This window comes from Aplysia californica, unplaced genomic scaffold, assembly GCF_000002075.1.
Source record: "Aplysia californica isolate F4 #8 unplaced genomic scaffold, AplCal3.0 scaffold00586, whole genome shotgun sequence".
In the NCBI taxonomy this organism is placed as follows: domain Eukaryota; kingdom Metazoa; phylum Mollusca; class Gastropoda; order Aplysiida; family Aplysiidae; genus Aplysia; species Aplysia californica.
The window spans coordinates 447,883-464,402 of record NW_004797856.1 but is presented as its reverse complement, the minus strand read 5'-3'; the positions used below and the strand labels follow the sequence as shown (position 1 = coordinate 464,402).

At 41.4% G+C, this 16,520-nt stretch overlaps 1 protein-coding gene across 1 annotated transcript in view; it reads left to right on the top strand.

Annotated features, from left to right (window-relative positions):
• LOC100533420 (S6 kinase) overlaps positions 1–16,520 on the top strand; it is a gene marked incomplete in the record, with an annotated part of 59,454 nt that overhangs the window by 19,923 nt on the left and 23,011 nt on the right. The window contains 5 exon segments of the mRNA NM_001204704.1: positions 284–346; positions 1,900–1,977; positions 3,979–4,086; positions 6,120–6,223; positions 6,452–6,721. Coding sequence (NP_001191633.1) covers positions 284–346; positions 1,900–1,977; positions 3,979–4,086; positions 6,120–6,223; positions 6,452–6,721 — 623 coding nt within the window.

Below are 16,520 nucleotides of genomic sequence, written 5' to 3'. Positions count from 1 at the left end.
CACACGCACGCAGGCTTACAATCACATGCATAATATAAATGAGCAGCAAAATTAACAATGATAATCTCCAGCTAGATACATACTCAATGTTATTCTGATGCCTGCTCTTAGGTCGTATGAATACCTATACCAGATGGTTAAGATGGAAGCATTTTGATGGATGATGGTAAAAATGACCTTCTGTATCTTTCTTTGTTACAGATCAGAAGCCTAGGTCTTTTACTTCTGACTGATGTTTTTATTTGATAAATGAATATTTTTTTCCACTCGTTTCCCCCGGTAGCTGTTGAAGAAGAACCCGTCTGATCGTCTTGGAAGCGGCCCTGATGATGCAGCGCCTATCAAGGTGGGCCTTTTGTCATAAGCCTTAGTCTAGGGTTGGTCGTTTAATTGCAAACTAGCAGCTCTTCATGGCTATCGTTCTGATCTCTCCTCCTTCTCTTTGTGTTTGTTACTCTCTTTAACACCTCTAATCTTTAGCTTGCTTCTTTTTTCCTATGAAACATCTGTCGTTCTTTTCTCCCCTTCTTCTTTTTTGTGTTTGTTACTCTCTTGTAACACCTCTAATCTTATGGTACTCATATGACCTTATGCAGTTGCGAGTGCTGTAAAACCTCTACTTAAACTAATACTCTAATCTTCAGCACTTATATGGCCTTAATGTGTCGCAAGTGCCTTAAAACTTTTATTGAAACTAAACTAACTAGCGCTCTTCCTGTGACTCGATGACTGTCTGTGTCATCTTGTGAGGGGCTGAGCTTGTACAAAAGCGATACGGTTGTTTTCTTGGCTGTATGCTGTCAAGGAAAGGACAACATGAGTGGGTGGTTGGCGGGTGCTCTGGTGTGGTTTGCTCCTTCTTTCCTATCAGACATCTATCGGCTTTCTCTCCCCTCCCTTCTTTTTTGTGTTTGTTACTCTCTTGTGACACCTCTTATCTCAGGCACTTATATGACCTTATTGTGTTGCAAGTGCTGTGAAACTTTTACTAAAAAAGAAGTTACGTCAAGGAAAGGACAACATGACCCCCCCCCCCCGCACGCTAAATTCCGTTTCCCCAGTCAGCAGAAATCAATATCTTTCTGCTTTGACGATAATATTCAGGCAATGGTTGTAATTACTGCACTGGTTATTTATTCATTGCGTCTATCTCCCAACATTGGCCAACCAGTGTGGTCTGTAGTTGTGCCGTATGCCTAATTATGCATTCGTATTATTCAAATGAGCAGCAGGTGTTTGATTAGTCGGCATGGTACGTTGATAATAGCGCTTCTGACTTCTCACATCTTTTCACTGACTATTTGAAAAAACAATATGGCAGTCTGAAATGTTGGCTGGCCAAAGAAGTTGCTCTTGCCTTTTTGTTTCTGTTCATAACTACTTCGAACTTTTCATTAGTATGTCAGTGGGTGGTTGGCGGGTGCTCTGGTGTGGTTTGCTTCTCTTCTTCTTTCCTATCAAACATCTATCGTCCTTATCTCTCCTTGTTCGTTGCGAGCGCCGTAAAACGACTACCAAAACAAGCATATCTCCCCTTGTTCCTTTTTTATTTTTGTTGTACAGGGTGCCCACTACGGATGGGATGGGCTGATCGCCCGACTCGATCGCCTCAAAAACAAACGTGTTTTGTTTTCAGTTTCAGACGATCGAGTCGGGCGATCGGCCTGATCCAGCCGTAGTTTGCTCCCTGTATTACTCTCTTGAAACACCTCTAATCTTCTGGCACTCACATGACCTGAGGCAGTTGCGAGCGCCCTAAAACCTTTACTAAAACTGAAACAAAACTTAGAATTCCTTGTTAAAAAAGGAAAAGTGTTATCCTCGCTCACTGAAAGCCATTCTTAAAGTCAAAACTCGGCTTTGATTCATTTCAGTTTTGTTGTTTCTTGTATGTTTCAGAGCCACATGTTCTTTCGTCACACCAACTGGGACGACTTACTGAACAAGAGAATAGAACCACCCATCAAGATCGGTGTTGTAAGTTTGGATTTGTAAATTTTTTTTTTCCTCAAGTGAATGTTTTTCGGGCGCATTAAAAGGTTGTATTTTTTTTTTTGTGATTGGCTGGCGGGTGCTCTGGTGTGGTTTGCTCCTTCTTTCCTTCTAGCAAACATCTTTAACATCTTTCGTCCTTATGTCTTCTCCTTTTTTTGTGTATGTTACTCTCTTGTAACACCTCTATTCTTCGGCACTTTTATGACCTTATTGTGTTGCAAGTGTCGTAAAATTCTTACTAAAACTTATTAAAATTTTAAATAAAAATAAAGCCAGGAATAATCTCTTCCTTTTTCAAATTGTTTTTTTTTTTTTTTGGGAAGAAATTCAAATTAAGGATTCATTAAACCATCTTGTAGTGTGCTGTCTTTGATATATGTCCGCTCATTTCTGTCATAAATACCCCCCCATGGTAGGAAAGTATGATTCTTTTTTACTTTTGTAATGGGTGATAAGTTATCATCTATTGATCGCGGGCAGTATTGCATACAGATGTGTCTCAAAGGCCGCCAAAAATGACTTACGTCTGTTTGCAATACTGCCCGCGTGGTGTTAGGTAGGAATACTTTCTCTTCCAGGCTTGCTTACCTTCCTGAAGTTTTCAGGAAATTCCAGAATTGCCATCGTCGCGCGCTGTCTCCCTCCCCCCCCCCCCAAAAAAAATTATTATTTTTCTTAGAAAAGGCATAGAAATGCTGAGGACGAAGGAATATGTGTAGTAACTGTACTGTTACATTCTCATCTCTCTCTCTCTCTCTGTCTGTCTGTCTCTCTCTCTCTCTCTCTCTCTCTCTCTGTCTCTCTGTTTCTCCACTGGTTTGTTTTAGCTGTTTTTGTGGTATGGGTGGGTTTTTTTTTAGTAGCCTATCACAAAAGTAGAAGTGTGTGTCCGTGGCGCTCAGGAGCAATCAAAATTCCAGAATTCAGTATCTCGGAAGTTGGCAAGCCTGATATTCATTACATTATCATTACCAGTGATTACTATTCTACGTTGAAATGCTTTTGTATGATGTTACAACTTTAACCAGACTTGTTTAATACATTTTCTAGTTCATTTACTGTTTTTTGTTGAATTCTCTTACTCGATTATTTGTGTTGTTCGTTGTTTCAATGATTTATCAAATCTTCTTGGATTGATAACAACAACCACAACAACATACTGGATCGATAACATCAAATCTTCATTCTTCTTTTATACGTTCCTTCTCTTTGAATCCTTCCCTCCTTCTTTTTTTTTTAGTCTGTTTCACGTAGAATCCTCTCGCATGTAGTCAGCGAGCTGTTTAAATGATCTAAGCCAAAGAAGCAAAAGTTTCATTGCTTCATTTTTTTAACAGTTGTACCCTTTTTTTGTAACATATCTTTTTCTTGCCTTTTTCCACATTTAAAATTTGAATTTTTAAAACAATTTTTAAAACATATCTTGAGCTCATGCAAGGGATACTACAGATTGAATGTTACAGACTGCAAATAATTTTTTTTAAACAAAGTTTTGGGCTTATTACATGATGTGAATAGCTGAGTGGTGATATGTGGTCAAAATGATGAAATTGAAAATATGGGCAAGTTACTGACTGTTTGCCAATTTTTATTGAAATTTTGTTTTTTGGCTCAACACCTTTTTTCTCCATTTATAAACACATTTCTGTGTTGGTATTTCTGAAAAACGTTGATTAAAGGCGCGAAAAATGTAAATGTTTAGTTTCCAAGGACTGGAAGTCATCAAATTTTAGTAGCAATTTTCTATCTAATATTACCTCTGAAACCAGGTGACCCCCACCTCCTTCAATCGCAAATACATCGATTTCTATTCAAGACACAAGAGTACTTTTTTCCTAGAAAGATAGACACATTAACAAGTTTTAAGGAGATACTAATAACTCCTCATGCCCAACAATTGACGAGCGCCTGATTCGACCTTGTCGTGACACATATTTTCCGCATTCACTCTCTCATTCTGTGTTATTTCCTCCACCCCCACAGACCAGTGCCTATGATGTAAGCCTGTTTGACACCAAGTTCACCAAGCAGACGCCCTGTGATTCCCCGGTCGACATGACGGTCTTCAGTCCCAGCATCAATATCTTTGATGTAAGTCATTACACTGCTCGGGAGTGGTTATTACTTTGCCCCCACACGGGACCCCAATCGGCGATGGTAAGAAGCCGTCCCTTTTCCCCACGGGACACCAATCGGCGATGGTAAGAAGCCGTCCCTTTTCCCCACGGGACACCAATCGGCGATGGTGAGAAGCCGTCCCTTTTCCCCACGGGACACCAATCGGCGATGGTGAGAAGCCGTCCCTTTTCCCCACGGGACACCAATCGGCGATGGTGAGAAGCTGTCCCTTTTCCCCCACTGGATGCCGTTCGGCGACGGTGTGATATAGCATGTACAGCACCTGTATCCTGGTCCATGGGGATAAGTGTTCGCGCTGCTTGGGTGGAAAGGGTAAAGTGAAGAAGACAAGGTGGTGTATACGACAAAGGGGCTAGTCGCGCCGGTTGTTTTTGTTGTTTGTTTTTTTTTAATGGGGGGGGGGGGGTTAAAACAAGGGATATGGGTGGCTCGCGGGTGCTCTGATCTGCAGTAAGCTGACGAAACACCTTTTTTTTCTCATTTTGATGACGTTTTTTTTTATTCGCTAAATCGGAAGCCCGGTCAGTTACCGTACTTGTGTGAAAAAAATTTAAAAATTAAAAGTGAGACTGGCTAGTTTTTGAATCAACTAGAAATTATGAAAGAACACTTTTTAAAGGGTTATGCTGACAAAAAGAAAACCCCTCCTTTTCTTTGAACTGCTGTGAATTTTTTAAAAAGGCGTTTTGTGAGCTTACGGCAGTGATACTTGTGGTTTTTCTGCTTTCCCACCAAACATCTGTCGTCCTTGTCTCTTCTCCTTTTATTTGTATGTTACTATTTTTAAACAAGGGATGTGGATGGTTGGCGTGTGCTCTGATGTAGTTTGCTTCTTCTTTCCTATCAAACGTCTATCATCCTTAGCTTTCCTCCTTCGTTAATTTGTATGTTATTACCCAGTGACACCCCTGATTTGTTGCACTTATATGACCTTATTGTGTCACAAGTGCCTTAACACCCCTGATTTGTTGCACTTATATGACCTTATTGTGTTACAAGTGCCTTAAAACTCCTGATTTGTTGCACTTATATGACCTTATTGTGTCACAAGTGCCTTAACACCCCTGATTTGTTGCACTTATATGACCTTATTGTGTTACAAGTGCCTTAAAACTCCTGATTTGTTGCACTTATATGACCTTATTGTGTCACAAGTGCCTTAACACTCCTGATTTGTTGCACTTATATGACCTTATTGTGTCACAAGTGCCTTAACACTCCTATGAAAAATAAACTAAACTAATCCTGATATGATGGAAAAAATTTTTCTCTAAAATTTTCTCCTTTCACCTCCTTTCCTTCTCGCTCTAACCTTGTTCAGTCGTCTGCTTTCCTCTCCACTTTCTGCCCTCACCCCTTTTGCCCCATCCTCTGGGCTCCAAGACTTTTTCTGCGGCCTTCCTACTGCTACTGCTTGGCTTCTTCTGTTAATGTCTTTCAGCCACAACCCTGATCTTAAGATAATTATTTCCTTCCAAAGCTAAAAATATCTAATGTGTCCCTCGCTCTCATATAATCTTATGATGTTGTGAGCTTTGGTTGGCGGGTGCTCTGGTGGGGTTTGCCCCTTTTTTCCCGTCAGACATCTATCGTCCTTATCTCCCCTCCTTTCTATTTTGTGTTTGTTACTCTCTTGTAACACCTCTAATCTTCGGCACTTATATGATCTTATTGTGTTGTTGCGTGCACCGTAAAACCTTTACTAAAACTAAAACTTTGCCCCATCCTCTGGGCTATTTACCCTTTCTGCTGCCTTCCTACTGCTACTGCTTACCTCCTTCTACTGATGTCTTTCAGCCACACCCTGATCTTGGGATAATTATTTCTTCCCAAAACGAACCGTATGCAGTTGTGAGTGCCGATAAACTCTTCCCAAAAAATATACGAACTAAAGGAACACGCTTGAGAAAAGGGAAACAACTAACCTGATTCTATTTTCCTTCTCCTCCTCTTCTCCCTCCCTCTCCCCCCCCCCCCCCCTGCAGGGTTTCACATACGTGGCCCCGTCTGTGCTGACGGAGATGGCCACCCAGCCCTGGATCTCCGAGCGTGGGCCTCGCTCGCCCCGCAAGAGCTACAAGAATGAAAGGTGAGCCGTCTCCTCATGTGTGCTGGAAAAGAGGCTTTGTCTTTACTAATAAACTTGAATCAGGAACAGCTCTAAAAGAACAAGCCAAAACTAGCTTTAATTAATACGAAACAGTTGTCACTAGTCCTGGGCGCTTTTTACTCTTTTTCGTTCTTTTATTTATTCTCTTTTTCTTTCTTTTTTTCTCTCTCTCTCCCAATTTTCAAACTTTAAATATTCACATTTCAGCCTACTGCTCAACAACGGGCTGGAGGGCTTCTACCAGGCCAACGCGGCGGCCGCCCACGCCATTGCCACCCAGCGAGGCAACCACCCGGGCCACGTGAACCAGGGACCAACCACGGTGGTGGCATCGTCGCGGGCCGTCAACGGCTACGACACCTCGGCGCAGGAAGACATGGACACCTCGGGGGGAGCAGCGGCCGCAGCGACCGCCTCAACGTCGGGAGGCGGCATGACGTCATCGCAGGGCGGAGCCACGGGCGGCGTGCACCACAGGTCATCATCTAAGCTCACCTCCCCCCCTACCGACAATGTCCCCATAAACAGCACGCGCCAGCAGCAAAATCGCCGTCGGGCCTACCCCGGCACGCAAATCCGCCCGTCACATCTACAGAGGCTCAATGATAGTCATAATAAGTAATGAGGGGGCCTCCCCCTCCCCCTCTCCCTTCCCATCCTCCCCCTCCCCCTCCCCCTTCCCCTCTCCTCCCCCGCCTGGTCTAGGGTCAGAGACTGGGTGTAGTTTGTATATATATACACACGTATTTTTATTGTCGAAAGTGAGTGATTAATTTATTGCCTCAAGCAGTGTTTCTTGGCCTTATGTACAGTTGAAAGGGAAGTGGGATACCCATTTTAAAAATATTTTTTCCTCGTAAGGTTGAATGAAATAAGTGAGGTGCTCAGAGTGACTGCCACACACACGCACGCACACACACACGCACGCACACACACCCCGCTGTGGCCTGTGGAATGATCCTCAATTTTTGGGGAAGTGGATGATATTTTGACAATAGAAAAACAGTTGAAAAGTTTTTTTTCTCCAAACCGAAAACCCAAATTTTTTAAGGCAGGCAGGTCATTTACTTCTTCTTGTGGGTGTTCATTACGTTGGCTCGTCTTTCTCCTTTCTAAGTGCGAGTTTTGCGCAAACAGTAACTTTCTCATTTACTTATGATCACCAAGTGGGTAGGTTGAGTTGTTGTTTTTTTTACTTGCGCTGATAACAATTGACTGCCGCCGCAGAGTCGCAAGAAATGTCAAAGATACATAAGTACAAGGGAGTAGTTTAAACGTGACTTGTTCGAGTTGCGCTGCTTTCACTCACTCTTTCAGAGCTACACTTCTCCCTCTGAGACCTAACTTTGACAACACACTTTACAGAACATTACAGCAACTGCAACAAACCTGCACTTATCACTACATGGCATTGGACAGAAAGGCGAGAGCCCAGGTGTTGTTAGATCGATAACAACAACAACAACATTCACTCACTTTTTTTACAGCTCATTTTTTCAATGATGGTGCGGATATGACTAATGATGGTTCATTGTAAACTCTGTAACTTTTCATTTGTAGGTAATTAGAAATAGTATGTGTATGGTGAAAGTTTTGGAATCAGTCTGGCAGTCACCCTGAGCATAGAAAACATGAGTCAAAAATGTGTGCCAAATGTCCAAATTGTCACTGATCCTTTCCGTGTTAAAAGTAAAGTTGTATATTCATCTTCAGGATATATTACTTTAAAAAAAACAACAAAACTTTTGCGCCTGATTCTGACCAGCTGCATTGAGGACTAAGTGTAAGGATTAAGAAGAAAAAAAAAAAAAAAATCTCCACATTGAAAACGGAAAAAGTGCACATAATTATAGCAGACTGCATTCAGGACTGTAAGTGTAAGGATTAAGAAAAAAAATCTCCACATTGAAAACTGAAAAAGTGCACATGATTATAGCCGACTGCATTCAGGACTGTAAGTGTAAGGATTAAGAAAAAAAATCTCCACATTGAAAACTGGGACAGGTGACATGCTGGACATTTTGACACAAAGAGTCACTGATACGGTGATTGAGCTGGTGGTGAATGAGGTTGTTAAATTATTATATATATAAGGGAGGCCTGGGACGACAGCAAAAAAGGTTAAGAAGCACTGCAGACTAAAGCCATTTTATATGACTTTTACGGAGAGATTACTCTGCGCTCTTAATGAACGGTCAGTAAACGGACAGTCTTAATTTCTCAAAGCGTTCTGGAAAAAGGGGAAACTTACTCCGTATACAAATTTGCCTACGGGGCCTGAGATTTCCAGAGTTTTCCCTCGACTCGGGTATCGCAAATTGGCTGACCGTTGCCTTTGTTTTGTAAATAGTTTCAATTGAAATTGCCCCCCCCCCCCTTCCGTTCTCCCCAACCCCTTAAATAAAACCCTAAAAATAAAAATAAAAAAGCACATAAAGAAGACGTTTTAAATGGCTTTAAACTGCAATCTCATCCTGTTCACAACCACGGGCGTGTGATTAGTGTTGGGCGAAAGTAAGACTTTTCTCAGTCAGCGGGTTTGTGCGGAAGAAATATTCGAATGATGCCCACGGAAGAATGTTTGGGTCAGACTGTCTCGAATACCTTACTTCTATTGATTTTAAGACAAACCTTGTTTGTTTGTTTTTTTAAATCCTCAAGTCCCTCATGTATGGTTGTAGTTCGGACCTCAAAGTCTTTGTTTTAAGATGTTATATACGGCAGTATGCCAATTAATAATGCTGTTCCCTTTTACCTGCGACACCCAAAAGGGTTATAAGTGGCGGATTAAAAGTAACGTAAAGTAAAAAAAAGTCCCCTTTTCTAGTACCCAAGCCTAAATATGCGGCATTGGTTGTTTATCTTTGATCTGGTTCTGAAGTTGGCAGTTGGCTAGTTACTAATTTGGGCAGCTACAAGAGCAACATATTGCCGAATTTTGTCCAAAGTGCCTCATTGCATAAGCACACTTTGGACGAAATGTGTCACGGCGCGGTGGAATCAGGCGCTCGTCAATTTTGAGACCTATGGAGTTATTGGTATCATCTTAAAGTCTGTCCATTTGCCTTGCTTTTGATTTTAAAAAAGTATCCATTTATCTTGGGTACAAGTCAAGCTATTGGCGATTGAAGGTGGTGGGGTCACCTTCTTTCAGAGGTAAAATTAACGAGAAAATTGCCGCCGAAGTTGAGTTTTTTCCTGGCTTGAGAGTCTGTGGAAACTGAATGAAAATTTATATCTTTTCCGCCTTTAATCAACGTTTGTCAGTAAAATCCATACAGAAATGTGTTCTTTAATGGACATAAAGGTGTTGAGCCAAAAAACAAAAATTGGTAAAAACGATTCCCAAACATGCGGAAAACTGCCAGTTTCTTCACTTTCATTATTTTGACGAGCGCCTGATTTCACCAAGCTGCCTCAGAAATAGTTCTTAGGGAACGATATGTGTGCTGAGGAAGAAGTGAGTGTCACCCCCCACCCCCCCCTGAAATCTTTGCCTCTCCGCATGTCCTCGATGCCGAGACTACCTCCTCCAGCGTTTTTAACCCTTTCAGCCCCAGCCATTTTTTTGCAGTCCCTAACCCCAGTCCCAGCCGATGCGGGCAGTATATTAGAAAAAGAAGCGTGCATTCAAAAAAATTGATGTAGTATCTTTGTAATTAGGTTTATAATAAAGTATAACAACGTTTAAAGGTAAATGAATAAATATTATGAAAATTAAACTTAAGTTAGGTTAGCGAATTTTTTTAATACACAAATTCGGTGGTTACACCCCCCCCCCCCCCGAAACTGAGAATATATACTCTCTTGGGACGGTGGGAGGTACACGCGCCGCTGAAAATATACACACTTGGGGCTGGAAGGGTTAACTGACTATTTTTAACTCCGATTCTGAGCCGAGTGAGCGGCTTCTGTCTTCCGGTGGATTCATCTGGGCTTTCACACACACAAGGTTGTTTGTTGTGGCTTTGTTTGTCTTAATCATTTGTAAAGATTTGTTTGAAATCCTGTATGTCGGGGGGGGGGGGGGGGGGAGAAGAGTTTGGTTATGCTTGCTGAAAGCTGTCCCTGGATTTTGCCGAGATATGGCGGTCGGCAGTACAGAGTAGGCTGCAGAACGTCTGTTTGTGATTGTCTCTCTTGTCTGAAAATGTCGCTGACAGCAGTTTCTTTTCTTTTTCAAAAAAATTTTTTTGTTTTGTTTTTACATGCGCCTGATAATTATTGTGTAAATAGAAATGAAAGTTGGGATGTATTTCCACAAATTTGTTTTGACATCCCTGCTAGGTGCCACTGCTGTCCGGGGGGGGGGGTAAATAGTTTGTAAGCCAGCAGGGATTCTACTATAAGTGCCACTGCTGTTAAGGGGGGGAACTATTACGTTTGCACGTCATCGGAGATTTTACTGAAAGTTAACTTCCTGGTGAGTTGTTTTAACCCTGTCAAATCTTACGCCTTGAACCGAACCGAACTTCCCCTCAATACCTGGCCTCCTGAGCAAAGGTGTGCAGAAAGTGGTTGACACATGAGAACGAGTTGTCATATCAGAAACACATGAAACTTGGTAGAAATACAGACAAAGAGGCCTACTTTTGAGCCAATGCCAAAACTCTGATAGGTTTTCAAGTACCACACGTGTGGTAAACAGTTTAAAAATATGACGCGACCTCCCAATTACCGGTGTACTGGGAATCCGGCATAATTTAAGTTTGGAGTATTGTACCGGGAATACGGTATGATGGGGATATTTTGACATTGCCCTAGTGCGTTACAATATGAAGAGGAACTTGTGTGCTCTTTAAGAACATTTCAGACGTGACCAACAAGGGCCTTGTACCATCAGGAGGCGGGAGAATCTGTAATTTGGGCCGGCAGGGAAGAGTTATTTATGGTGTTTTTTGTGTGTTTTTTTTAAAGAATAAGACGACGGATATAGAAGCAGCTGTCCGTAGGTCTTTTTTGTTTTTTTGTTTGTTTGTTTTGTTTTGTTTAAAGAATAAGACGACGGCTATAGAAGCAGCTGTCCGTAGGTTGCTTGCTTCCTCGTCCACCTTCCCAAAGTCATTGTGGTGGGGATATATATAGAACGACATCTATTCCCATCTTGCCCGTCCATGTAAATTGCATTATTTAATTAAGTAAGTAATGAAGGGGTGTCTGGTGGCAGAAAGCCAGTGCAGTCGTTTCGCTGTGATCGAAATATTATAGTCCTATTCCATCAGTTTTGTCGTTTTTTTAGAAAAAAAAATTGTTTTGTTTTGTTTTTGGTTTTTTAAAATTTATTTTTTTATTTGTGATTATGTGGTGGGGTGGTTACTTTATTTTAATATACAGATATATGTGTGTACTACAATGATATCTACTAGTTCGTTTGAACTCTTTGCATGTGAGCAGATTAAACATATTTTTTTGTAATTATGATTTTCTTTTCTTTTTCTTTTTGATTATTTATTTCCAATTTTCTCTTTTGATTTATATATTTGTTTGTTTCCCCCTTGGGTTTTTCAAAGATTATTTTTTGTGTGTGAAATTTGTGAACGTTCTGCATGATGAACTTTAGTGTGTGTGTATGTCTGTGTGTGTGTGTGCTTATGTCTGTCTGTGTGTGTGTGCGTGTGCATGAACTTTAGTGTGTGTGTGTGTCTGTGTGTGTGCTTATGTCTGTGTGTGTGTGCTTATGTCTGTGTGTGTGTGCGTGCGTGCGCGCACGTAGGTATGATTACATTTTCTTGCAACAACTTGCCTTAGGAAGGGCCCCCTCCTCTTGATATTTTCCATCTTTTTCTTCTGTCCCTCTCATGTCTTCTCTCACCGCAAATGTGGACAAAGAAGCTGTAATGATACTCACGTGTGTGGGTGGTTGGTGGGTGCTCTGGTGTGGTTTGCTCCTTCTTTCCTATCAAACATCTATCGTCTTTATCTCACCTCTTTAATTTTTGTGTTTGTTACTCCCTTGTAACACATCTAGTCTTCGGCACTTATATGACCTTATTGTGTTGTAAGTGCTGTAAAACTCTTAGGAAAAATAAAAGGAGATGCCGACTACTGCGATAATGTTAGGAATGATAGGTTCAGAGATGCCAACTAGTGAGAAAATGTTAGGAATATTCGATAGTCACGTACAGAGGTGTCAACTTTTGTGATAATGTTGGGAATGATAGGTACAGAGGTGTCAACTGTTGTGAATATGTTAGGAATGATAGGTTCAGATATCCCAACTTGTGAGAAAATGTTAGGAATATTTGATAGTCACGTACAGAGGTGTCAACTTTTGTGATAATGTTGGGAATGATAGGTACAGAGATCCCAACTAGCGTGATAACGTTAGGAATATTCGATAGTCACGTACAGAGTAGAGCTGGGCGAAGAATCGATTCCGGAACCGATTCCCACGATTAATGCTACTGAAGAAAAGTTCCGACTCCTTTTTACGTAAGCCAACGGTTACCAGTTACTTTAATCATTAAAATCTTCTTTCTTTTTATTAGAGAATTTATTTTTGAAAAATAAAAGTTGTTGCTTCGTAGTGTTCTGAAATCAAGGTTATCCTAAATCCTGCAGATGTTCGGAGCCAACCAGGTAACCACCGGAAGAAATCACATTATTAGAAAGTAAGTAATTGGGTTCGGAGTTGATTCCTACGGTTCCTGCCTAGCTTTCAATAATCGGGAACCTAGCCGCCCAGCACTAGTACAGAGGTGTCAACTGTTGTGATAATGTTAGGAATGATAAGTTCTGAGATCCCAACTAGGGTGATAACTTTAGGAATGATAGGTTCTGAGACGCCAACTAGGGTGATTACGTTAAGAATGATAGGTCCTGAGATGCCTACTAGTGAGATAACGTTAGGAATGATAGGTCTCTACTAGTGAGATAATGTTAGGAATGATCGGTCCTGAGATGCCAGCAAGTGTGAATATGTTAGGAATGATAGGTTCTGAGATCCCAACTAGCGAGAAAATGTTAGGAATATTCGATAGTCACGTACAGAGGTGTCAACTTGCGTGATAACGTTAGGAATGATAGGTTCACAGATGCCTACTAGCGTGATAACGTTAGGAATGATAGGTTCTGAGATGCCTACTAGCGTGATAACGTTAGGAATATTCAATAGTCACGTACAGAGGTGTCAACTGTTGTGATAACGTTGGGAATGATAGGTACAGAGATGCCTCCAAGTGAGATAACGTTAGGAATGATACTATTGATACTCACATGCAGAGGTGCCAACTACCGAGGTAACGTTGAGTTCCCTTTAATTGGTCCTTCGAGCCCGCCCTACACCGGTTTTGTGGGTGGTTGGCAGATGCCCTGGTGTGGTTTGCTTCTTCTTTCCTATCAAGCATCTATCGTCCTTTTCTCCCCTCCTTTTTTTGGTGTTTGTTACTCTTTTGTAACACTTCTAATCTTGGGCACTCATTTGACCTTATGCAGTTGCGAGCGCCCTAAAAACTCTACTAAAATTAAATTAAAACTTACACAGTATTACTATGTATGAGAAAGGAATGTAAAAAGTTGTTCCCGGATCCGATCCGGACATTGGGGATTGCCTTGTTAGTGAGACAACATCCTGGGCCTTCGGCATGTTATGGTAGGGTGGCCAGTTCCTTTCCACGCCGTCTTTACTTCCACAACTCGAAGTCAGGTACCCATTACTGCTGGGTGGGCAGGAGGGGGCTAAAAAAAATCGGTGTCCAAACCGAGGCTCGAATCCGGACTTTCCGCTTCGGAGGCGAGCGCACTGACCGCTCAGCCACCGCACCCTCGAAAGGAATGTATTTAGTTATAAATTTTTAATTAGACGAAAGTGTCTTGATTTCTTTTTTTTTTTTTTATGTGTAGAATCTACTGCCCTACCCTACACCCTATCTATGACTTGAGAAGACAGGCGTGGGTGGTTGGCGGGTGCTCTGGTGTGGTTTGCTCCTTCTTTCCTCTTAAACATCTGTTGTCCTTATCTCTCCTCCTTTTTTACGTTTGTTGTTACTCTCTTGTAACACCTCTAATCTTCGGTACTTATATGACCTTATTGTGTTGCAAGTGCCGTAAAACTCTTTACTAAACTAAACGAAGACAGGCCTTCATTTTAGAAGAGTGGAAATATATTCTTCATTATGATGAGGATATAACAGATTTTTGTCACTGACTTTCATTGTACTAATCTCTCTCTCCCCCCCCCTCCACCTCCCTTTTTTTTTTTCTTAGTATGTTGTCCTATCGTAATACCTCTCTAAATCTTCGGCACTTATGTGACCTATTTGTGTTGCGAGTGCTGTAAAACTCTTACTGTCGCTCATATGACCTAATGCAGTTGCGAGCGCCGTAAAAAAAACTCTACTAAAACGAAAACTAGAACTCTTACTAAATCTTACCTGACTGTTTTTATGGTATATCTATGTACTTCTCTTTTCTTCAACAAACTTGTTTTTAGTGGGTGGTTGGCGGGTGCTCTGGTGTGGTTTGTTTCTTCTTTCCTATCGAACATCTATCGTCCTTATCTCCCCTCCTTCTTTTTTATGTTTGTTACTCTCTTGTATGTAACACCTCTAATCTTCTGGCGCTCATATGACCTTTTGCAGTTGCGAGCGCTGTAAAACCGCTACCAAAAAACCCAAAAAACCCAACAAACTCAATTTAGTCAGCGGAAACTGGCCAGTCCTGACTTCTTACAACAGTGAACTTACACACCCAAGCAAATAATGTCACATCCAAGAAATTAAATCCATACAAAGTCTCGCTGAAATCTTCTTTCGTTTGACCCATTCGTCAACTTAACGTTTTTTAGTGGTGTTCTGGTTTTTCAAAATTTCTGTCTTTGTTGGATCTCGCCCTATAAGAGCCATATAGATCCGCGGATCGTGATTTTGGCGCGAACATTTTTTCATTTTTTTTTTCACCAATCTAAAGCGCGTTTCATGGGCTTCATTTCTGTATGTTTCATTGAGTTCCGCACCTTAAAATCGCTATAAAAAGTAAATAACTTTCACTTTGCTTCCAAATTAGCTCATCTTGAGATGTGCGCAATGGATTTCAATATTGTCACAACTTGGATGACGCAACAAGAATTATTACGGACCCGACAGTAAAGCCAAGAGTTCCTAAATTACGACGCGTTTAGGACTTGATCTTTTCCGGTGTGTTGATCATTTATACATACCTGTCTACATTAATCAGTCTTTTGTTCCTCCTGAAAAATTTGCTCAAACCTTGATACGTGGAACTGGCTCTTACAGGACGATTTCCTTATTTGTCTTTACTTTTGCTTTGACTGTTCTTTCAAAATTTTGGAACCTTTATCGTCGCAGAGTCCTTCACATTGTCAGGTGTTCATCCTCTGCTAATAAATCTCTTTTTCCTCAAGTTTTTTTCCCCTTCTGGAAGCCATTAGTCAACAGCTGTACTAAATTTTGAAAATTTCTTTCGACCCATCCCTGCGTCTCTTCTTTCCTATCAAACATCTATTGTCTTTGTCTCTCTCCCCTCCTTCTTTTTTGTGTTTGTTACTCTCTTGTAACACTTCTAATCTTCTGGCGCTCATATGACCTTATTGTGTTGCAAGCACTGTAAAACTCTTACTAAAACTAAAACTAAGCATCCCTGCGTCTGGTATTTTTTGGGGACTATTTTTCCCCTTGCATGCAAACGATGTGAGTTCCAATCCCAGGTTGTGAAGATATATTGATGGTCGGTGGGTGCTCTGGTGTGGTTTGCTCCTTCTTTCCAATCGAACATCTGTCGTCTTTGTCTCTCCTTCTTTTTTATGTTTGTTACTCTTTTGTAACACCTCTAATCTTCTGGTGCTCATATGACCTTATGCAGTTGCAAACGCCGTAAAACCTCTACCAAAAAAACTCTCTCTTGCAACGCAACTATTCTTCGGCACTTATGACCGTATTGTGTTGCAAGTGACATTAAAACTCTTACAAAACTAACTAGCAGAAGATTTGAGTTCGATTTCAGCCTGGGGGATGCTGGCTGGTTTTATTCTTAGTTTGGTATCTGTCATCTTTCTGCAGGGATACTGTATCCCTCTCAGCCCCAGACGTAGCCCACTGATGGGCTGTGCCGTAGAGCATTCTGCCTTCTCAAATATAACCTGTGTCATTGGGGGAGTTACCTCCAGGGGCAGTGCCACTGATTGAAGTGTCTTTGTGGGTGGTTGGCGGGTGCTCTTGTTTGGTTTGCTCCTTCTTTCCTATCAAACATCTATCGTCCTTATCTCCCCTTCTTCTTTTTTATGTTTGTTACTCTCTTGTAACACCTCTAATCTTCTGGC